Here is a 24784-nt window from a genome sequence, read left to right as displayed (position 1 = left end):
AACAGGACACCTGTAGTAGTTTGACTGAGACGTTTCCTCAACAGGACACCTGTAGTAGTCTGACTGAGACTTCCCCCCAACAGTACACCTGTAGTAGTCAGGTGACTTCCCTCAACAGTACACCTGTAGTAGTTTGACTGAGACTTTCCCTCAACAGGACACCTGTAGTAGTTTGACTGAGACGTTTCCTCAACAGTACACCTGTAGTAGTTTGACTGAGACTTTCCCCCAACAGGACACCTGTAGTAGTTTGACTGAGACTTTCCCTCAACAGGACACCTGTAGTAGTTTGACTGAGACGTTTCCTCAACAGTACACCTGTAGTAGTCTGACTGAGACTTTCCCCCAACAGGACACCTGTAGTAGTTTGATGACTCTCCCTCAACAGTACACCAGTAGTAGTTTGAGTGAGACTTTCCCCCAACAGGACACCTGTAGTAGTTTGACTGAGACGTTTCCTCAACAGTACACCTGTAGTAGTTTGACTGAGACTTTCCCTCAACAGTACACCTGTAGTAGTTTGACTGAATAAAACGTTTCCTCAACAGTACACCTGTAGTAGTTTGACTGAGACTTTCCCCAAACAGGACACCTGTAGTAGTTTGACTGAGACTTTCCCCCAACAGGACACCTGTAGTAGTTTGATGACTTTCCCTCAACAGGACACCTGTAGTAGTTTGACTGAGACTTTCCCTCAACAGTACACCTGTAGTAGTTTAACAGAATAAGACGTTTCCTCAACAGTACACCTGTAGTAGTTTGACTGAGACTATCCCTCAACAGTACACCTGTAGTAGTTTGACTGAGACTTTCCCTCAACAGTACACCTGTAGTAGTTTAACAGAATAAGACGTTTCCTCAACAGTACACCTGTAGTAGTTTGATTGAGACTTTCCCTCAACAGTACACCTGTAGTAGTTTAACAGAATAAGACGTTTCCTCAACAGGACACCTGTAGTAGTTTGATTGAACAAGGAACATGTTGACACCTGTTTTCTGGTTTAAATCTATCACAAATGTTGTAAATCTTTAGTGAGCATAATGTTTGGAGATCAGACGCATTAGGTTATTTATGAAAGCATGCATGAAGAAATCATATTTATTCGGTTTGTTCTGATACTGAATAAGTTTTATATCCATTAAGATTACAGCAAGAATTCTACCTATAATGGTAAGCCTATGTAAAAACTCAACTTCTCAAGGGACAAGAGAGACAAGTCTATTTGAATATTCTTGCTGCCCCTACAAATGTTGTATTTTGTAAAAATAAAAAAAATAACAAATCTATCAATTGATATGCAGTAAACGAAATACTGTTATCAAAACACTCACTTTCTGTGAAGTGTTGGCAGAACAAAAAAAGGCCTTGCCCTTTAAGGTAGTTAAGGTGACGTATATACCAGAACGAGGCAGCGATTGGTCCAAACCTGATTCCGGTAGAGGGCAGCCGTCCAACTCAGGACTGAGGGGGAAAAACAGGGACGAAGAACTGTCAGTTTCCCGTAATAAAGACAGCATTTCAATCAGGTTTGGTAAGCGGTTTGTCTTCATTTTGTTCTAAATAATCGCGATGTATGTGTTGGAGCGCTGCAGGTATGAGGACATTGCTTGATTATAACCTGTATCTCGCCGTCTTCCCGTTTGTTATGATAACGCAAGTTGGCTAACGTTACTAGCAAGATAGCTAGGTTTCCAAGATGGCTGTTTTTATGAAAATACCTTTGCGGGCCTTTTTAGCTAACGTTAATCGTTTCAGAATTTCTCAGAATATTAATTCCCTGTGCTTTCCAAACAGTTATTAAAAATGAAATGCATCATTTCTGAATATCAAGCAAGGGTCCGCTGCGAGCTACAGGACGAATGGTTGCCTGCACTCGAAAGACACAGCTAACTACCATTAGCTAGCTAGCATTTCACTTTGGTGTTTATTGTGACAGTAGTTTTGTCGTATGGTGGAAGTTACTAAGTAGTTGGGTAACTTGCCAACACTCACCAGTTTACATTATCTATCTAGGTAGTTGCCTCAAGTTTAGTTTGTTTGCCCTTGTAAGATATGTGATGAATTTAATTTTGATAATTGACAAAGTCCCAAATTGAGTAATTTATAGGGATTATGGACATCGCTCTCCAAGTTGAAATATCTTCATATTTTATCGATGTTTAATTCTCATTTTCAGTATACAGTAGGGTACACACACCATAAATCAGGTTATGAAAAATTCCGTTGCACCCTGGTGTCACATGCCTGTCTGCTGCTGTCATGGTTTTGTAGCGTTCACACTCTCTCCTACTAACGTTAGCAATATTAGGAGAGTTGGCGAATGTTGCGAACTAAACTGCACCTGGCCGTGCTGCTGCTCCAGTTTCAACTGTTCTGCTGTTCACCGGACGTGCTACCTGTCCCAGACATGCTGTTTTCAACTCTCTAGAGACAGCAGGAGCGGTAGAGCTACTCTTAATGATCGGCTATGAAAAGACAACTGACATTTACTCCTGAGGTGCTGACTTGTTGCACCCGTGACAACTACTGTGATGCTGACTTGTTGCACCCGTGACAACTACTGTGATGATTATTATTTGACCATGCTGGTCATTTGTGAACATTTGAACATCTTGGCCATGTTCTGTTATCTCCATCCGGCACAGCCAGAAGAGGACTGGCCACCCCTCATAGCCTGGTTCCTCTCCAGGTTTCTTCCTAGGTTTGGACCTTTGTAGAGTTTTTCCTAGCCACTGTGCTTCTACACCTGCATTGCTTGCTGTTTGGGGTTTTAGGCTGGGTTTCTGTACAGCACTTTGAGATATCAGCTGATGTAAGAAGGGCTTTATAAATACATTTGATTTGATTGCCACAATGCATTGCAATGTCCGTTGAATGCGAGTGAGAGTTTAGTCCATTGGTTCAGTGGTGTGGTCTACGACTATCCTGAGATTGAGTTGGTATGATACAATGGAGCTTTGTGTCAAGTCTGTCTCTTCCCCCCTTTCTCTTTCGCTCTGTGGAAAATAAATAAACATAAATATGGGTTGTATTGACAATGGTGATTGTTCTTCACTGGTTGCCCTTTTCTTGTGGCAACAGGTCACAAATCATGCTACTGTGGTATTTCACCCAATAGATATGGGGGGTTTATCCACCCTCTCTCCCCCACCCCCTCTCTCCCCCACCCCCACCCCCTCTTACTCTCTCAAAATGCCCACCCTTGCTCTAAACCAATCATGTTTTGTCCTCTCTCCCCACTTTTCACACCCTTGTTAAGTTTCTCTCCCTCCCTCACTCTGTTTATGCTGCTCTCTTTTTATCTCTACACCCTCATGTTCTCTTCTCCTCACTGTCCTCTGTTTCTACTTCTCTATCAAACACTACCCCCTCTCTCTTTGTTTATAAAACACTACCCCCTCTCTCCTGCTACACCTGCTTTTCTCTCTGTTTATAAAACATTACCCCCTCTCTCCTGCTACACCAGCTTTTCTCTCTCCCTCTCTCTCTGTTTATAAAACACTACCCCCTCTCTCCTGCTACACCTGTCTCCCTGTTCATGTGTTTATCTCTGTCTGTGTGTGTCCCCAGGTCAATAGGTTGTGAGTGTGATGGCGTCGGGCAGTACGAGCAGTGAGGAGGAGAGGAGTCTGAGGGAGTGTGAGCTGTATGTGCAGAAACATAACATCCAACAGCTGTTGAAGGACTGCATCGTACAGCTATGTACCTCCCGGCCGGACAGACCCATGGCCTTCCTCAGAGAGTACTTCGAGAGGCTGGAGAAGGTGAGTCTGGGTGGGCAGGGTCGTGTGTGTGTGTGTGTGTGCCGATATTTGTAAACAAAGGCAGGTATCCATCTCAAAGTGGACAGAGAAGTCCAATCCTACTCTGCTCTAATGATATACTGTAATACAACTCTATTATATATACTCTCTGTGTTCCCACTAGAAGGGTATACAGTAATACTCTATTCTACTGTGTTCCCACTAGAAGGGTATACAGTAATACTCTATTCTACTGTGTTCCCACTAGAAGGGTATACAGTAATACTCTATTCTACTGTGTTCCCCCACTAGAAGGGTATACAGTAATACTCTATTATACTGTGTTCCCACTAGAAGGGTATACAGTAATACTCTATTCTACTCTGTGTTCCCACTAGAAGGGTATACAGTAATAGAGCTCTATTCTACTGTGTCCCCACTAGAAGGGTATACAGTAATACTCTATTCTACTGTGTTCCCACTAGAAGGGTATACAGTAATACTCTATTCTACTGTGTTCCCCACTAGAAGGGTATACAGTAATACTCTATTCTACTGTGTTCCCCACTAGAAGGGTATACAGTAATACTCTATTCTACTGTGTTCCCCACTAGAAGGGTATACAGTAATACTCTATTCTACTGTGTTCCCCACTAGAAGGGTATACAGTAATACTCTATTCTACTGTGTTCCCCACTAGAAGGGTATACAGTAATAGAGCTCTATTCTACTGTGTTCCCCACTAGAAGGGTATACAGTAATACTCTATTCTACTGTGTTCCCCACTAGAAGGGTATACAGTAATACTCTATTCTACTGTGTTCCCCACTAGAAGGGTATACAGTAATACTCTATTCTACTGTGTTCCCCACTAGAAGGGTATACAGTAATACTCTATTCTACTGTGTTCCCCACTAGAAGGGTATACAGTAATACTCTATTCTACTGTGTTCCCCACTAGAAGGGTATACAGTAATACTCTATTCTACTGTGTTCCCCACTAGAAGGGTATACAGTAATACTCTATTCTACTCTGTTCTCTACTAAGAAGGTAAATACTGATATTATATACTGCATTGGGAAAGTATTCCGATCCCTTGACTATTTCCACATTTTGTTACATTTACAGCCTCATTCTAATATGGATTACATATCAATCTACACACAATACCCCGTAATGACCAAAACAGGTCTTTAGATTTATTTATTTTTTGCAAATGTATAATAAACAGAAACCTTATTTTTATTTTTTTATTTAACCTTAATTTAACTAGGCAAGTCAGTTAAGAACAAATTCTTATTTTCAATGACGGCCTAGTGGGGAACAGTGGGTTAACTGCCTGTTCAGGGGCAGAACGACCTTGTCAGCTCAGGGGTTTGAACTTGCAACCTTCCGGTTACTAGTCCAACGCTCTAACCACTAGGCTACCCTGCCGCCCCATTTACATTCAGACCCTTTGCTATGAGACTTGAAATTGAGCTCAGGTCCATCCCGTTTCCATTGATCATCCTTGAGATGTTTCTACAACTTGATTGGAGAAAATGTAGTACAATTGAAATTGATTGGACGTGATTTAGAAAGGCGCACACCTGTCAATATAAGGTCCCACAGTTGACAGCGCACGTCAGAGCAAAAACCAAGCCATGAGGTTGAGGTAATTGTCCGTAGAGCTCGATGACAGGATTGTGTCGAGGCACAAAGGGTACTAAAACAAGTCTGCCGCGTTGAAGGTCCCCAAGAACACAGTGGCCTCCATCATTATTAAATGGAAGGAGTTTGGAACCACCAAGACTCTTCCTAGAGCTGGCCACCCGGCCAAAAGGAGCAATCGGGGGAGAAGGGCCTTAGTCAGGGTGGTGATCAAGAACCCAATGATCACTCTGACAGAGCTCCAGAGGTACTCTGTGGAGATGGGACAACCTTCTAGAAGGACAACCATCTGTGCAGCACTCCACCAATCAGGCCTTTCTGGTAGAGTGGCCAGATGGAAGCCACTGCTCAGTGAAAGGCACATGACAGCCCGCTTGGAGTTTGCCAAAAGGCTCCTAAAGGACTGTCAGACCTTGAGAAACAAGATTCTCTGATCTGATGAAACCAAGATTGAACTCTTTGGCCTGAATGCCAAGTGTCACGTCTGGAGGAAACCTGGCACCATCCCTACGGTGAAGCATGGTGGTGGCAGCATCATGCTGTGGGGATGTTTTTCAGCTACAGGGACTGGGAGACTAGTCAGGATCGAGGGGAAAGCTGAACGGAGCAAAGTACAGAGATCCTTGATGAAAACCTGCTCCAGAGCGCTCAGGACCTCAGACTGAGACGAAGGTTCACCTTCTAACAGGACAACGACCCTAAGCACATAGCTAAGACAACGCAGGAGTGTCTTCGGGACAAGTCTCTGAGTGTCCTTGAGTGGCCCAGCCAGAGCCTAGACTTGAACACGATTTAACATCTCTGGAGAGACCTGAAGATAGCTGTGCAGCAACACTTCTCATCCAACCTGACAGAGGATCTCCAGAGTCATGGAGTCTGAATACTTTCCGAATGCACCGTTTCAGGGCTCTACACTGACCTTTTTTTACAAGGAGCCTAAGTTGGAAAAAATGTTGGCGCACACAAGGACATTTAGGAGCACAATGAACCATTTTGGAGGTAATAAGAGTTCTAGAATCCTTCATTTTTCTAGGTGTGCAAGGTGCTCCTAAATAAGGGAGGGAGAGATGCTGCTCTTGCTTTTCACAAATGTGGAGCTTTACGTCTGTAGCTTGTTGTTGGCCAATCAGAAGTCATCAAAACGCCAATAGACTATTGTCATAGAGCCTCGCTCTGTGTGAGGCAAAAGTTAGGAGATATTTACTCAACCGAAGACTGAATTAAAATGACAGAATTAGAAGTGAAAGGTGGGCTACAACGACCAAGAGCCAACAGGCAGGCTGCTACTTCATATTCTGAATGGAGTTGTTGTTGTTTGTAAATGTAGGATGAGAAAGGTCACGCAGCCTCAGTTATCCTAGCTAGCTAAACTAGCTTCTCCCGGGTTTGATGCAGTTGAGACTGGGTACAATATAACCCTAGTCGATGATAAATTAACCAGCTATGGCAGCTATTGGTCTACTATAGCTCAGGTCAACTTGGTTTTTATGCTGTCGTCTAGTCTCCCTCCCTCCCTCCCTCCACGAGTGTCAGAGCGTATTATTATTATTATTATTATTATTATTATTATTATTATCTATGTATATCGGGTCTGGGTGGGTAAGCCCCAGCTCCATTTTTGGACCCGTGAAGATCTGTTCTATTCTACTATAACTGACCCCCCCCCCCCTCCCTCACCAGGAGGAGGTTAAGCAGATCCTACAGCAGCAGAAGATCTCTGTTCTATTCTACTATAACTGACCCCCCCCCCTCCCTCCCTCACCAGGAGGAGGTTAAGCAGATCCTACAGCAGCAGAAGATCTCTGTTCTATTCTACTATAACTGACCCCCCCCCCCCTCCCTCCCTCACCAGGAGGAGGCTAAGCAGATCCTACAGCAGCAGAAGATCTCTGTTCTATTCTACTATAACTGACCCCCCCCCCCCCCCTCCCTCCCTCACCAGGAGGAGGCTAAGCAGATCCTACAGCAGCAGAAGATCTCTGTTCTATTCTACTATAACTGACCCCCTCCCTCACCAGGAGGAGGCTAAGCAGATCCTACAGCAGCAGAAGATCTCTGTTCTATTCTACTATAACTGACCCCCCCCCCTTCCCTCCCTCACCAGGAGGAGGTTAAGCAGATCCTACAGCAGCAGACCTCTGTTCTATTCTACTATAACTGACCCCCCCCCCCCCCACCCCCCCCTCACCAGGAGGAGGCTAAGCAGATCCTACAGCAGCAGAAGATCTCTGTTCTATTCTACTATAACTGAACCCCCCCCCCCCCCTCCCTCCCTCACCAGGAGGAGGCTAAGCAGATCCTACAGCAGCAGAAGATCTCTGTTCTATTCTACTATAACTGACCCCCCCCCCCCCCCCTCCCTCACCAGGAGGAGGTTAAGCAGATCCTACAGCAGCAGAAGATCTCTGTTCTATTCTACTATAACTGACCCCCCCCCCCCACCCCTCCCTCACCAGGAGGAGGTTAAGCAGATCCTACAGCAGCAGAAGATCTCTGTTCTATTCTACTATAACTGACCCCCCCCCCCCCCCCCCCCCCCCCTCCCTCACCAGGAGGAGGTTAAGCAGATCCTACAGCAGCAGAAGATCTCTGTTCTATTCTACTATAACTGACCCCCCCCCCCCCTCCCTCCCTCACCAGGAGGAGGCTAAGCAGATCCTACAGCAGCAGAAGTCCAACTCTCGCTCCGACTCCCGTGAGGATGAGGTGTCTCCTCCCATGAATCCCGTGGTGAAGGGGCGGCGGCGGCGCGGTGCCATCAGCGCCGAGGTCTACACGGAGGAAGACGCCGCCTCCTACGTCAGAAAGGTCAGGGGGGGTCAGCCCTCAGCCAATCACGCATCGCTACAGGTGCACCTGACCCTACAGTTGTTACTAACCAAGTTCTTCCTGGCTACTTCCTGATCATTCACCCTTTTCCACAAGTGTCACCTTGCACATTACCCATCATGCATTTAAAAGCATAGTATTGGGGGGGGGTAAAGCATTGGCTTTACCATGGTAAAGTCCATGCAGATAAAGTGTAGGAGTGTACACTTCAGGAGAAGGGTGGAGAATCGGGCCTCGGCCACTACTTCAATCTGATCAATATAATCTTTAACGACTGACGGCAGTTTGCTTGTGATCAATGAAGCCGTTCCTTTCTGCCTCTGCAGGTTATTCCTAAAGACTACAAAACGATGGCCGCCCTGGCTAAAGCCATTGAGAAGAACGTGCTGTTTGCTCACCTGGACGACAACGAGAGAAGGTAGGAACTGTGTGCTCACGGATTGTGTGCTAAACGATTAGTGTTCTCCTGGTGCTGTGCAATGAAAGTACGATGTGATGTTGATCCTGTCACCGTGTCGACCACCTCCCTCCGCTCTTCACAGCGACATCTTTGACGCCATGTTTTCTGTTACCTACATCACCGGGGAGACGGTCATTCAGCAAGGTATGACATTTGACCTTTTTTCACTTTGGCGTGAAGTCATGGGGAAGTTTTTTTACATTTTTTAATGACCACGTGGCCTGTCCAGGGACAATCTCCCGGCTGTCGTTCCAACATGATCACATGACCATCATCACTGCTGGGTCAGAGTGTGGCTCACAGCTGTTGTTTTCCACCAGGTGACGAGGGAGACAACTTCTACGTCGTTGACCAGGGAGAGATGGATGTACGTCCCTGTTGTCTGTCTGCCAGGCCAACTGTTATGTACAGACTACCTGTCTATGGTCTATATAGTGGTACAGACTTCCTGTCTATGGTCTATATAGTGGTACAGACTACCTGTCTATGGTCTATATAGTGGTACATCTGTTGTGTACAGACTACCTGTCTGTGGTCTATATAGTGGTACATCTGTTATGTACAGACTACCTGTCTATGGTCTATATAGTGGTACATCTGTTGTGTACAGACTACCTGTCTATGGTCTATATAGTGGTACAGACTTCCTGTCTATGGTCTATATAGTGGTACATCTGTTATGTACAGTAGGGAAGACAGACGACCTGTCTATGGTCTATATAGTGGTACATCTGTGTACAGACTACCTGTCTATGGTCTATATAGTGGTACATCTGTTGTGTACAGACTACCTGTCTGTGGTCTATATAGTGGTACATCTTATGTACAGACTACCTGTCTATGGTCTATATAGTGGTACATCTGTTGTGTACAGACTACCTGTCTATGGTCTATATAGTGGTACATCTGTTGTGTACAGACTACCTGTCTATGGTCTATATAGTGGTACAGACTACCTGTCTATGGTCTATATAGTGGTACATCTGTTGTGTACAGACTACCTGTCTATGGTCTATATAGTGGTACATCTGTTGTGTACAGACTTCCTGTCTATGGTCTATATAGTGGTACAGACTACCTGTCTATGGTCTATATAGTGGTACAGACTACCTGTCTATGGTCTATATAGTGGTACATCTGTTGTGTACAGACTACCTGTCTATGGTCTATATAGTGGTACATCTGTTGTGTACAGACTTCCTGTCTATGGTCTATATAGTGGTACAGACTACCTGTCTATGGTCTATATAGTGGTACATCTGTTTGTTAAAAATACATTATATTTTAAGACAAAATACTGACTGTTAATACTGTAGGGAAAGCTATTTCCATCGGTAAGATTGTTGTTCTCCCTCCCTCTCGCCTCTCTCCCTCCCTCTCGCCTCTCTCCCTCCCTCTCGCCTCTCTCCCTCCCTCTCTCCCTCTCTCCCTCTCTCCCTCTCTCCCTCTCTCCCTCTCTCCCTCTCTCCCTCTCTCCCTCTCTCCCTCTCTCCCTCTCTCCTCTCTCCTCTCTCCCTCCCTCTCGCCTCTCTCCCTCCCTCTCTCCTCTCTCCCTCCCTCTCTCCTCTCTCCCTCCCTCTCTCCTCTCTCTCTCCCTCTCGCCTCTCTCCCTCCCTCTCGCCTCTCTCCCTCCCTCTCGCCTCTCTCCCTCCCTCTCGCCTCTCTCCCTCCCTCTCGCCTCTCTCCCTCCCTCTCGCCTCTCTCCCTCCCTCTCGCCTCTCTCCCTCCCTCTCGCCTCTCTCCCTCCCTCCCGCCTCTCTCCCTCTCACAGGTGTATGTGAACAATGAGTGGGTGACCAATATTGGGGAGGGGGGCAGCTTTGGCGAGCTAGCCCTGATCTATGGGACCCCCAGGGCCGCCACGGTCCGAGCCAAGAGCAACGTCAAACTGTGGGGCATCGACAGAGACAGTTACAGGAGGATACTCATGGTGAGACTGGCTGGCTGGCTGGCTGGCTGGCTGAATGAATGACTGGCTGAATGAATGACTGGCTGAATGAATGACTGGCTGAATGAATGACTGGCTGAATGAATGACTGGCTGAATGAATGACTGGCTGAATGAATGACTGGCTGAATGAATGACGGGCTGGCTGACGGGCTGGCTGACGGGCTGGCTGAATGAGTTAATTCAGCTCTATGTAGATATATGATAATTCTACAATGTTATGAGGTGTTATTTTCCCCGGCAACAACATTATTGGGAGACATTGGTTTGAACAGATCAGCTCCATATAGTTTACTGAGCCTCCACACGGCGTCAGTTCAGCCGTCTCTAACAATGGTAGCAATACCAGATGTCTGGGGTTAAATCTACACATAAACACATTTGGCTGTTATTATGGGACTTAACATGCTCTCTCTCTCTCTCTCTCTCTCTCTCTCTGTGTGTCTGTCTCTCGCTCTCTCTGTCTCTCGCTCTCTCTGTGTCTCTCGCTCTCTCTCTGTCTTTCAGGGAAGCACTTTGAGAAAGCGGAAGATGTATGAGGAATTCCTCAGCAAGGTGTCCATTTTAGGTGAGGAGTCGCACATTCTACACATGACTACTCCGACCAACAAGTTGTTCAAACAGTTGGAGAACAGTCTAACAACATGCTACCTACCTATTTACCTACCTACCTACCTACCTATTTACCTACCTACCTACCTATTTATTTACCTACCTATTTATTTACCTACCTATTTACCTACCTACCTACCTATTTACCTACCTACCTATTTACCTACCTACCTATTTATCTACCTACCTATTTATCTACCTACCTATTTATCTACCTACCTATTTATCTACCTACCTATTTATCTACCTACCTATTTATCTACCTACCTATTTACCTACCTATTTACCTACCTACCTATTTACCTACCTACCTATTTACTTACCTACATATTTACCTACCTACCTATTTACCTACCTATTTACCTACCTACATATTTACCTACCTACTTACCTACATATTTACCTACCTACCTATTTACCTACCTACCTATTTACCTACCTACCTATTTACCTACCTATTTACCTACCTACCTATTTACCTACCTGCCTATTTACCTACCTACTTACCTACCTACCTATTTACCTACCTACCTATTTACCTACCTACCTATTTACCTACCTACCTATTTACCTACCTATTTACCTACCTACATATTTACCTACCTACCTATTTACCTACCTATTTACCTACCTACCTATTTACCTACCTACATATTTACCTACCTATTTACCTACCTACATATTTACCTACCTACATATTTACCTACCTACATATTTACCTACCTACATATTTACATACCTACCTATTTACCTACCTATTTACCTACCTACATATTTACCTACCTACCTATTTACCTACCTATTTACCTACCTACCTATTTACCTACCTACCTATTTACCTACCTGCCTATTTACCTACCTACTTACCTACCTACCTATTTACCTACCTACTTACCTACCTACCTATTTACCTACCTACCTATTTACTTACCTACATATTTACCTACCTATTTACCTACCTACCTATTTACCTACCTACCTATTTACCTACCTACCTATTTACCTACCTACCTATTTACCTACCTACCTATTTATTTACCTACATATTTACCTACCTATTTACTTACCTACATATTTACCTACATATTTACCTACCTATTTACTTACCTACATATTTACCTACCTATTTACTTACCTACATATTTACCTACCTACCTATTTACTTACCTACATATTTACCTACCTATTTACCTACCTACATATTTACCTACCTATTTACCTACCTAAATATTTACCTACCTATTTACTTACCTACATATTTACCTACCTACATATTTACCTACCTACATATTTACCTACCTACCTATTTACCTACCTATTTACTTACCTACATATTTACCTACCTACATATTTACCTACCTGCCTATTTACCTACCTACTTACCTACCTACCTATTTACCTACCTACTTACCTACCTACCTATTTACCTACCTACATATTTACCTACCTACCTATTTACCTACCTACCTACTTACCTACCTACTTACCTACCTACCTATTTACCTACCTATTTACCTACCTATTTACCTACCTACCTATTTACCTACCTACCTATTTACCTACCTACCTATTTACCTACCTACCTATTTACCTACCTACATATTTACCTACCTACCTATTTACCTACATATTTACCTACCTACCTATTTACCTACCTACCTATTTACCTACCTGCCTACCTACCTACATATTTACCTACCTACATATTTACCTACCTACCTATTTACCTACCTACCTACTTACCTACCTACCTATTTACTTACCTACATATTTACTTACCTACATATTTACCTACCTACCTACTTACCTACCTACCTATTTACTTACCTACATATTTACTTACCTACATATTTACCTACCTACATATTTACCTACCTACCTATTTACCTACCTATTTACCTACCTATTTACCTACCTACATATTTACCTACCTACCTATTTACCTACCTATTTACTTACCTACATATTTACCTACCTACCTATTTACCTACCTACCTATTTACCTACCTGCCTACCTACCTACATATTTACCTACCTACCTATTTACCTACCTACATATTTACCTACCTATTTACTTACCTACATATTTACCTACCTACATATTTACCTACCTGCCTATTTACCTACCTACATATTTACCTACCTACATATTTACCTACCTATTTACCTACCTACCTATTTACCTACCTACCTATTTACCTACCTACCTATTTACCTACCTACCTATTTACCTACCTACATATTTACCTACCTAAATATTTACCTACCTACATATTTACCTACCTACATATTTACCTACCTGCCTACCTACCTACATATTTACCTACCTACCTATTTACCTACCTACCTATTTACCTACCTACCTATTTACCTACCTACCTATTTACTTACCTACATATTTACCTACCTACTTACCTACCTACCTATTTACCTACCTACATATTTACTTACCTACATATTTACCTACCTACATATTTACCTACCTACATATTTACCTACCTACCTATTTACCTACCTATTTACTTACCTACATATTTACCTACCTATTTACCTACCTATTTACTTACCTACATATTTACCTACATATTTACCTACCTACATATTTACCTACCTGCCTACCTACCTACATATTTACCTACCTACCTATTTACCTACCTACCTATTTACCTACCTACTTACCTACCTATTTACCTATTTACCTATTTACCTACCTACCTACTTGACTACCTACCTACCTACTTACCTACCTACCTACCTATTTACCTACCTACCTATTTACCTACCTACCTATTTACCTACCTACCTACTTACCTATTTACCTACCTACCTATTTACCTACCTACCTATTTACCTACCTACCTATTTACCTACCTACCTATTTACCTACCTACCTATTTACCTACCTACCTATTTACCTACCTACCTATTTACCTACCTACCTATTTACCTACCTACTTACCTATTTACCTACCTACTTACCTATTTACCTACCTACTTACCTATTTACCTACCTACTTACCTATTTACCTACCTACTTACCTACCTACCTACCTACCTACCTACCTACCTATTTACCTACCTACCTATTTACCTACCTACCTATTTACCTACCTATTTACCTACCTATTTACCTACCTATTTACCTACCTACCTATTTACCTACCTACCTATTTACCTACCTACCTATTTACCTACCTACCTATTTACCTACCTACCTATTTACCTACCTACCTATTTACCTACCTACCTATTTACCTACCTACCTATTTACCTACCTACCTATTTACCTACCTACCTATTTACCTACCTACCTACTTACCTACCTATTTATGTACCTACCTATTTATGTACCTACCTATTTACCTACCTACCTATTTACCTACCTGCCTACCTACCTACATATTTACCTACCTACATATTTACCTACCTATTTACTTACCTACATATTTACCTACCTACATATTTACCTACCTGCCTATTTACCTACCTACCTATTTACCTACCTACCTATTTACCTACCTACCTATTTACCTACCTACCTATTTACCTACCTACCTATTTACCTACCTACCTATTTACCTACCTACCTACTTACCTACCTATTTACCTACCTACCTATTTACCTACCTACCTATTTACCTACCTACCTATTTACCTACCTGCCTACCTACCTACATATTTACCTACCTACATATTTACCTACCTATTTACTTACCTACATATTTACCTACCTACATATTTACCTACCTGCCTATTTACCTACCTACATATTTACCTACCTACCTATTTACCTACCTATTTACCTACCTACCTATTTACCTACCTACCTATTTACCTACCTACCTATTTACCTACCTACCTATTTACCTACCTACATATTTACCTACCTAAATATTTACCTACCTACATATTTACCTACCTACATATTTACCTACCTGCCTACCTACCTACATATTTACCTACCTACATATTTACCTACCTACATATTTACCTACCTACCTATTTACCTACCTACCTATTTACCTACCTACCTATTTACTTACCTACATATTTACCTACCTACTTACCTACCTACCTATTTACCTACCTACATATTTACTTACCTACATATTTACCTACCTACATATTTACCTACCTACATATTTACCTACCTACCTATTTACCTACCTATTTACTTACCTACATATTTACCTACCTATTTACCTACCTATTTACTTACCTACATATTTACCTACATATTTACCTACCTACATATTTACCTACCTGCCTACCTACCTACATATTTACCTACCTATTTACCTACCTACTTACCTACCTATTTACCTATTTACCTATTTACCTACCTACCTACTTGACTACCTACCTACCTACTTGACTACCTACCTACCTACTTACCTACCTATTTACCTATTTACCTATTTACCTACCTACCTACTTACCTATTTACCTACCTACCTATTTACCTACCTACCTATTTACCTACCTACCTATTTACCTACCTACCTATTTACCTACCTACCTATTTACCTCCCTACCTATTTACCTCCCTATTTACCTACCTACCTATTTACCTACCTACTTACCTATTTACCTACCTACTTACCTATTTACCTACCTACTTACCTATTTACCTACCTACTTATCTACCTACCTACCTACCTACCTACCTATTTACCTACCTACCTATTTACCTACCTATTTACCTACCTACCTACCTATTTACCTACCTACCTATTTACCTACCTACCTATTTACCTACCTACCTATTTACCTACCTACCTATTTACCTACCTACCTATTTACCTACCTACCTATTTACCTACCTACCTATTTACCTACCTACCTATTTACCTACCTACCTATTTACCTACCTACCTATTTACTTACCTACCTATTTACTTACCTACCTATTTACGTACCTACCTATTTATGTACCTACCTATTTACCTACCTACCTATTTGCCTACCTACCTATTTGCCTACCTACCTATTTGCCTACCTACCTATTTGCCTACCTACCTATTTGCCTACCTACCTATTTGCCTACCTACCTATTTGCCTACCTACCTATTTGCCTACCTACCTATTTGCCTACCTACCTATTTGCCTACCTACCTATTTACCTACCTACCTATTTGCCTACCTACCTATTTGCCTACCTACCTATTTGCCTACCTATTTGCCTACCTATTTGCCTACCTACCTATTTACCTACCTACCTATTTGCCTACCTATTTACCTACCTACCTATTTGCCTACCTATTTACCTACCTATTTACCTACCTACCTATTTGGTGTAGGTGGCTATGTATGGAATCGAGTTGCTACAAACAAACCCAGCCTGTGATCTTTCCTGTCATTCCCCGCTCTGCTGTGTTGTTGAGTGAGTGGTGTTGTGGCGCCACCTTGTGGCCAGTGTGTGTTTCAACATCTGCCAGCTACAAATTCCCTAGACAAGTGGGAGAGGCTGACTTTAGTATGTGTCTGTGGTCCTCTACAGAGTCTCTGGACAAGTGGGAGAGGCTGACTTTAGTGTGTGGTCCTCTACAGAGTCTCTGGACAAGTGGGAGAGGCTGACTTTAGTATGTGGTCCTCTACAGAGTCTCTAGACAAGTGGGAGAGGCTGACTTTAGTGTGTGTCTGTGGTCCTCTACAGAGTCTCTGGACAAGTGGGAGAGGCTGACTTTAGTATGTGGTCCTCTACAGAGTCTCTGGACAAGTGGGAGAGGCTGACTTTAGTATGTGGTCCTCTACAGAGTCTCTGGACAAGTGGGAGAGGCTGACTTTAGTATGTGGTCCTCTACAGAGTCTCTGGACAAGTGGGAGAGGCTGACTTTAGTATGTGGTCCTCTACAGAGTCTCTGGACAAGTGGGAGAGGCTGACGGTAGCTGATTCTCTGGAGAACGTTCAGTTTGAAGACGGACAGAAGATCGTGGTTCAGGGTGAACCTGGAGATGAGTTCTTCATCATCCTGGAGGTAGGATTATCTCTGCATTATGCTGGCAGTCTTTTTGGATTGTATTTAACCTTCTATTTAACTAGGCAAGTCGGTTAAGAACAAATGTCTTATTTACAATGACGGCCTACCAGGGAATACCCCGGCCAGATCCGGACGACGCTGGGCCAATTGTGCGCCGCCCTATGGGACTCCCAACCACGGCCGGTTGTGATACAGCCTGGACTGGAACCAGGATCTGTAGTGACTCCTCTAGTACTGAGATGCAGGGCCTTAGACCACTGTGATACAGTCTGGATTGGAACCAGGGACTGTAGTGACTCCTCTAGTACTGAGATGCAGGGCCTTAGACCACTGTGATACAGTCTGGAATCGAACCAGGGACTGTAGTGACTCCTCTAGAACTGAGAACCAGGGACTGTAGTGACTCCTCTAGAACTGAGAACCAGGGACTGTAGTGACTCCTCTAGAACTGAGATGCAGGGCCTTAGACCGCTGTGATACAGTCTGGAATCGAACCAGGGACTGTATTAACTCCTCTAGAACTGAGATGCAGGGCCTTCGACCGCTGCCGCCCCTCGGGAGCCAGTTAGTTTCCTTGAGAATAGAGGTGTAGGTTTACTTTTCTCTTCCTGTATCGTTAGACCAGAGAAGAAGCACCTTGAATATCTGATGGGAAATATGTTATGCCAAACCTGTTCTGTAGTGTTTTATTTCTAGATGCCGTCTTTCAACTTGTACACTTTTGTTTTCCGTGTTAAGAGCTTGGGAGTTCTCTGTGTGTCTCTCTCTCTGTGTCTGTCTCTCTCTGTGTCTGTCTCTCTCTGTGTCTGTCTCTCTCTGTGTCTGTCTCTCTCTGTGTCTGTCTCTCTCTGTGTCTGTCTCTCTCTGTGTCTGTCTCTCTCTGTGTCTGTCTCTCTCTCTCTGTGTCTGTCTCTCTCTCTCTGTGTCTGTCTGTCTCTCTCTGTGTCTGTCTGTCTCTCTCTGTGTCTGTCTGTCTCTCTCTGTGTCTGTCTGTCTCTCTCTGTGTCTGTCTGTCTCTCTCTGTGTCTGTCTGTCTCTCTCTGTGTCTGTCTGTCTCTCTCTGTGTCTGTCTGTCTCTCTCTGTGTCTGTCTGTCTCTCTCTGTGTCTGTCTGTCTCTCTCTGTGTCTGTCTGTCTCTCTCTGTGTCTGTCTGTCTCTCTCTGTGTCTGTCTGTCTCTCTCTGTGTCTGTCTGTCTCTCTCTGTGTCTGTCTGTCTCTCTCTGTGTCTGTCTGTCTCTCTCTGTGTCTGTCTGTCTCTCTCTCTGTGTCTGTCTGTCTCTCTCTCTGTGTCTGTCTGTCTCTCTCTCTGTGTCTGTCTGTCTCTCTCTCTGTGTCTGTCTGTCTCTCTCTCTGTGTCTGTCTGTCTCTCTCTCTGTGTCTGTCTCTCTCTCTCTGTGTCTGTCTCTCTCTGTGTCTGTCTCTCTCTGTGTCTGTCTCTCTCTGTGTCTGTCTCTGTCTCTCAGGGAAACGGCATCAAGGTATCACCATCTTTTCACCTCAACTTTGGGCTGTGTTGTGCCCTCTCACCCTCACAGGTCATGTGTTTTTTTTGTCCCTGAGTTTTTCTCTTCCTGTGTGTGTTCAGGGTTCAGCGGCTGTGCTCCAGAGACGGTCAGAGAATGAAGAGTTTGTGGAGGTGGGCAGACTGGGGCCCTCCGACTATTTTGGTGAGTGGACTGACTGGACAACCTCAGTAGTGGAGATCTGCTAGCCTGGTCCCAGATCAGTGGTCTCCTTCTATAGCCTGGTCCCAGATCAGTGGTCTCCTCCTATAGCCTGGTCCCAGATCAGGGGTCTCCTCCTATAGCCTGGTCCCAGATCTGTTGTCTCCTTCTATAGCCTGGTCCCAGATCTGTTGTCTCCTTCTATAGCCTGGTCCCAGATCAGTGGTCTCCTTCTATAGCCTGGTCCCAGATCAGTGGTCTCCTTCTATAGCCTGGTCCCAGATCAGGGGTCTCCTCCTATAGCCTGGTCCCAGATCTGTTGTCTCCTTCTATAGCCTGGTCCCAGATCAGTGGTCTCCTTCTATAGCCTGGTCCCAGATCAGTGGTCTCCTCCTATAGCCTGGTCCCAGATCAGGGGTCTCCTCTTGTAGCCTGGTCACAGATCAGGGGTCTCCTCCTATAGCCTGGTCACAGATCGGGGGTCTCCTCCGATAGCCTGGTCCCAGATCAGGGGTCTCCTCCTATATAGCCTGGTCCCAGATCAGGGGTCTCCTCCTATAGCCAGGTCCCAGATCAGTGGTCTCCTTCTATAACCTGGTCCCAGATCAGGGGTCTCCTCCTATATAGCCTGGTCCCAGATCAGGGGTCTCCTCCTATATAGCCTGGTCCCAGATCAGGGGTCTCCTCCTATATAGCCTGGTCCCAGATCAGGGGTCTCCTCCTATATAGCCTGGTCCCAGATCAGGGGTCTCCTTCTATAGCCTGGTCCCAGATCAGGGGTCTCCTCCTATAGCCTGGTCCCAGATCAGGGGTCTCCTCCTATAGCCTGGTCCCAGATCAGGGGTCTCCTTCTATAGCCTGGTCCCAGATCAGGGGTCTCCTTCTATAGCCTGGTCCCAGATCAGGGGTCTCCTCCTATAGCCTGGTCCCAGATCAGGGGTCTCCTCCTATAGCCTGGTCCCAGATCAGTGGTCTCCTTCTATAGCCTGGTCCCAGATCAGGGGTCTCCTCTTATAGCCTGGTCCCAGATCAGGGGTCTCCTCTTATAGCCTGGTCCCAGATCAGTGGTCTCCTTCTATAGCCTGGTCCCAGATCAGGGGTCTCCTCCTATAGCCCGGTCCAGTGTTGTTTCTAATAGTTGTCCTCTTCTCCGTCGGTCCCAGGTGAGATCGCCCTGTTGATGAACCGCCCCCGTGCTGCGACCGTGGTCTCCCGCGGCCCTCTGAAGTGTGTGAAGCTGGACCGCCCGCGGTTCGAACGCGTTCTGGGGCCCTGCTCAGACATCCTGAAGAGGAACATTCAGCAGTACAACAGCTTCGTCTCTCTCTCCGTCTGAGTCCCTCCGTTCCTCTATCTCTCTCTCTCTCTCTCTCTCCGTCCCTCCATTCTTCTATCGCTCCATCTCGCCCTCCTTCGGCTCCTCCCTCTTTTGCCCCACCCCCGGCTCCTCCCTCTTTTGCCCCACCCCCGGCTCCTCCCTCCTTTGCCCCACCCCCTGGCTCCTCCCTCCTTTGCCCCACCCCCTGGCTCCTCCCTCCTTCCTTAACAATGGGTTCCACCAATGATCTGTTTGTTTCCTTCATGTTTCTACCCCTCCACCCGGGGCTCCTCCCTCCTTCCTTAACAACGGGTTCCACCAATGATCTGTTTGTTTCCTTCATGTTTCTACCCCTCCACCCCTGGCTCCTCCCTCCTCCCTCCCCTTAACAACGGGTTCCACCAATGATCTGTTTGTTTCCTTCATGTTTCTACCCCTCCACCCCTGGCTCCTCCCTCCTCCCTCCCCTTAACAACGGGTTCCACCAATGATCTGTTTGTTTCCTTCATGTTTCTACCCCTCCACCCCTGGCTCCTCCCTCCTCCCTCCCCTTAACAACGGGTTCCACCAATGATCTGTTTGTTTCCTTCATGTTTCTACCCCTCCACCCGGGGCTCCAGATCACTTGGCTGGGACATTGTTGTTGAACTGGTGTTATTGTATTTTGCTATGAACCCAGATTCATTTGATTGGACACGTATGTGATGAACTCTGTCGGAGGGCACAATATTTCTGTAGTATTTTAATGTCGACTATGAAGACAGGATGAGTTGTCTCTGTCGTGTTCAGACGGCAACAGGTCAGGGAGGGGTCAAAACGTGACCCCGAGAGGGTCTGTTCAGACCCAGGGTTCCAACGGAATTACAATGTGGTTCCGTTGGGGTTCCATTACTGTTCACCCAGAGTTCTCTCTGACACCGGGTCAAAACGAAGACTGCGTCATGTGTTGATGAGACACCATGAGTCTGTCCTGGTTAGGATCCAGAATACCTTGTAATGTCTGGACTAGAGACACCATGAGTCTGTCCTGGTTAGGATCCACAAGACCTTGTAATGTCTGGACTAGAGACGCCATGAGTCTGTCCTGGTTAGGATCCAGAAGACCTTGTAATGTCTGGACTAGAGACACCATGAGTCTGTCCTGGTTAGGATCCAGAATACCTTGTAATGTCTGGACTAGAGACACCATGAGGCTGTCCTGGTTAGGATCCAGAATACCTTGTAATGTCTGGACTAGAGACACCATGAGGCTGTCCTGGTTAGGATCCAGAAGACCTTGTAATGTCTGGACTAGAGACACCATGAGGCTGTCCTGGTTAGGATCCAGAAGACCTTGTAATGTCTGGACTAGAGACACCATGAGTCTGTCCTGGTTAGGATCCAGAATACCTTGTAATGTCTGGACTAGAGACACCATGAGGCTGTCCTGGTTAGGATCCACAAGACCTTGTAGTGTCTGGACTAGAGACACCATGAGTCTGTCCTGGTTAGGATCCACAAGACCTTGTAATGTCTGGACTAGAGACACCATGAGTCTGTCCTGGTTAGGATCCAGAATACCTTGTAATGTCTGGACTAGAGACACCATGAGGCTGTCCTGGTTAGGATCCACAAGACCTTGTAGTGTCTGGACTAGAGACACCATGAGTCTGTCCTGGTTAGGATCCACAAGACCTTGTAATGTCTGGACTAGAGACACCACGACTCTGTCCTGGTTAGGATCCAGAAGACCTTGTAATGTCTGGACTAGAGACACCACGACTCTGTCCTGGTTAGGATCCAGAAGACCTTGTAATGTCTGGACTAGAGACACCATGAGTCTGTCCTGGTTAGGATCCAGAAGACCTTGTCATGTCTGGACTAGAGACACCATGAGTCTTAGAGAAATTTTATTTTGAATAGATCTCCACCAAAGGCTGATCTGTGTTCTGGAATGTTCTTTGAGGGTACTAAGAAGCTGTGGTTTTTACACCATGATGTTGATTTTGAGGGAGAGTGTCCCGGGTCCAGGGGTGTGGCTGCTCTCTCCCTATTGGCTGTAGTTTTTACACCATGATTTTGAGGGAGGGTGTCCCGGGTCCAGGGGTGTGGCTGCTCTCTCCCTATTGGAAGTTATTCTATTTCTCTACCCCCCCTTTCTCTCTCTTTCCCCTCTTGTTTCCCCCCTTTCTCTCTCTTTCCCCTCTTGTTTCCCCCCTTTCTCTCTCTTGTTTCCCCCCCTTTCTCCCACCCCGGTCGTTGGGATAGATCTTATACGTGTCATTGTGTCTAGGTGTGTTTAAAATGCTCCGTTCAGGAAAAGGGAAAACTACTTTTATTCTACTCTGCCTTTTTACTGCTCACAGAAAGCAGATCTGGACTGAACATCGAGTTCCTCTGGCCGGGGTGATCAGTCTTAAGGGTTATTCAGTATTTCACTTCGTGCTTCATGTGTCCATTTAGCTTCTAAATAAGAGGTTTTTTATAACAGGTGATGGTTGTGAGGAAAGCATGTTATACAACTCGACGTTACTTCAACCTCCTCTAGTTGAATGGAGAATGTGGACCGTTCTGATATCGACCCTGGTGGGTTTAATAGTGTTTCATCCCGTGGATGGTACATGTCCAGTGTCACACATGGCTTCCTAAACACCCCTATCTTTTTCTAATGTTTTTGACATGGGGGCGGTCTGTTTCTGAGAGCAAATGTTTTTCACCCCTTCGTTGAACTGTTAAGTGACGAGACTGAACCCTCATTATAAACTTATCTTTGAGAAGTGCCTGGTTGAGTTCTATCGACACTCTCTCTTAGAATTCACAATTAGAACCTAAAGCATTCCGGTTCCACACCGTCATGGAGTCTCAATTGTTTTCAATGTTTGGGGTCTAACCTTTATCTAACCATTTTATAGTTTGAACCATTCCTGTTGTGTTTTGAAAAACCCATGTTTTGTTCTAATCCCAACTACAGTATATTGTTGTCAACTGGACATTTGCCATTATTTTTTTTTTTTAGAATTTTGATGAATATTTTGTAATGTACTATATAGTATACGGTTAGCGTAAGACTCCCTCTCTCCAGCCCAACGCTGTCCAACGTGTTACCGCTGTTATTTTCATGGACATTATAAAGGAATCCATCAAAACTGTGATGTATAGAGATGTGGTTACAAATCAGTCCTGTATAGACTAGTCCTCTGAAAGGAACTGTTTGAATCAATCTGTTGTTATGGATGTGTTCCAAATGGAGCCCTATTCAGTGGTGGATGTGTTCCAAATGGAGCCCTATTCAGCGGTGGATGTGTTCCAAATGGAGCCCTATTCAGTGGTGGATGTGTTCCAAATGGAACCCTATTCAGTGGTGGATGTGTTCCAAATGGAACCCTATTCAGTGGTGGATGTGTTCCAAATGGAGCCCTATTCAGTGGTGGATGTGTTCCAAATGGAGCCCTATTCAGTGGTGGATGTGTTCCAAATGGAGCCCTATTCAGTGGTGGATGTGTTCCAAATGGAACCCTATTCAGTGGTGGGTGTGTTCCAAATGGAACCCTATTCAGTGGTGGGTGTGTTCCAAATGGAACCCTATTCAGTGGTGGATGTGTTCCAAATGGAACCCTATTCAGTGGTGGATGTGTTCCAAATGGAACCCTATTCAGTGGTGGATGTGTTCCAAATGGAGCCCTATTCAGTGGTGGATGTGTTCCAAATGGAACCCTATTCAGTGGTGGATGTGTTCCAAATGGAGCCCTATTCAGTGGTGGATGTGTTCCAAATGGAACCCTATTCAGTGCACTGCCTTTGACTAAGTAGTGCAATAGGGGTGCCAATAGGCAATAGGGGTGCCATTTTGGAGGCGGGCAGGGTTTTATTTCCACCGTGGTGTGTAGTCCTGGATAAGGCGTCTCCAGCTGAACTAGGATCAGGCTGGAATGGACACGGCCCTGCTACATCTCATGGTTGATCCATTTCTGGTGTTTTTACATTTTTACTGTTCAACTGTCCTTGGTGTCTTGTGTTTAATAAATGAGACTTGTTTTATTTGTCAGGCTGTGTGCGTGTCTGAAATGTCACTCTGTTTTCTATATATAAAGCCCCATAGGCTCTGGTCAAAAGTAGTGCACTATATAGGGTGTCATTGGTCTCTGGTCAAAAGTAGTGCACTTTATAGGGAATAGGGTGCCTTTTCAGACACACAGTGTATCTAGTTGATGCCCTGCACCCAATGTTGAAATAATGTTAGTTGATGGTTTTCATGGGGGGAATCTAGAAGTCTAGCAGTGGGAGGACTTGGGGGAATCTAGAACTCTAGCAGTGGGAGGACTTGGGGGAATCTAGAACTAGCAGTGGAAGGACTTGGGGGAATCTAGAACTCTAGCAGTGGGAGGACTTGGGGGAATCTAGAACTCTAGCAGTGGGAGGACTTGGGGGAATCTAGAACTCTAGCAGTGGGAGGACTTGGGGGAATCTAGAACTCTAGCAGTGGGAGGACTTGGGGGAATCTAGAACTCTAGCAGTGGGAGAACTTGGGGGAATCTAGAACTCTAGCAGTGGGAGGACTTGGGGGAATCTAGAACTCTAGCAGTGGGAGGACTTGGGGGA

General features: G+C 44.9%; 1 protein-coding gene across 4 annotated transcripts; it reads left to right on the top strand.

Moving 5' to 3' along the window:
- Positions 1–1380: 1380 nt before the first annotated feature.
- On the top strand, positions 1381–23203 carry LOC110518411 (cAMP-dependent protein kinase type I-alpha regulatory subunit). Of its 4 annotated transcripts, none has more exons than XM_036939426.1 (11): positions 1381–1532; positions 3572–3765; positions 8036–8245; positions 8551–8642; positions 8767–8828; positions 9005–9051; positions 10456–10614; positions 11139–11199; positions 17100–17221; positions 18810–18891; positions 20052–23203. In XM_036939426.1, exons 2-11 carry the CDS (start codon positions 3592–3594, stop codon positions 20222–20224), a joined length of 1182 nt encoding a protein of 393 aa, XP_036795321.1. In that variant the 5' UTR covers positions 1381–1532; positions 3572–3591; the 3' UTR covers positions 20225–23203. The 4 variants fall into 4 exon arrangements, with proteins under 4 accessions (XP_036795321.1, XP_036795324.1, XP_036795323.1 ...); XM_036939429.1 differs by having other exon boundaries at positions 1382–1532; positions 8036–8203; XM_036939428.1 differs by having other exon boundaries at positions 1430–1527.
- The last annotated feature ends 1581 nt before the right edge of the window (positions 23204–24784 follow it).

Source organism: Oncorhynchus mykiss, chromosome 12 (assembly GCF_013265735.2).
Source record: "Oncorhynchus mykiss isolate Arlee chromosome 12, USDA_OmykA_1.1, whole genome shotgun sequence".
Classification (NCBI taxonomy): Eukaryota; Metazoa; Chordata; class Actinopteri; order Salmoniformes; family Salmonidae; genus Oncorhynchus; species Oncorhynchus mykiss.
Note: the sequence above shows the minus strand (reverse complement) of the source record. Positions and strands in the feature narration are given on the sequence as shown.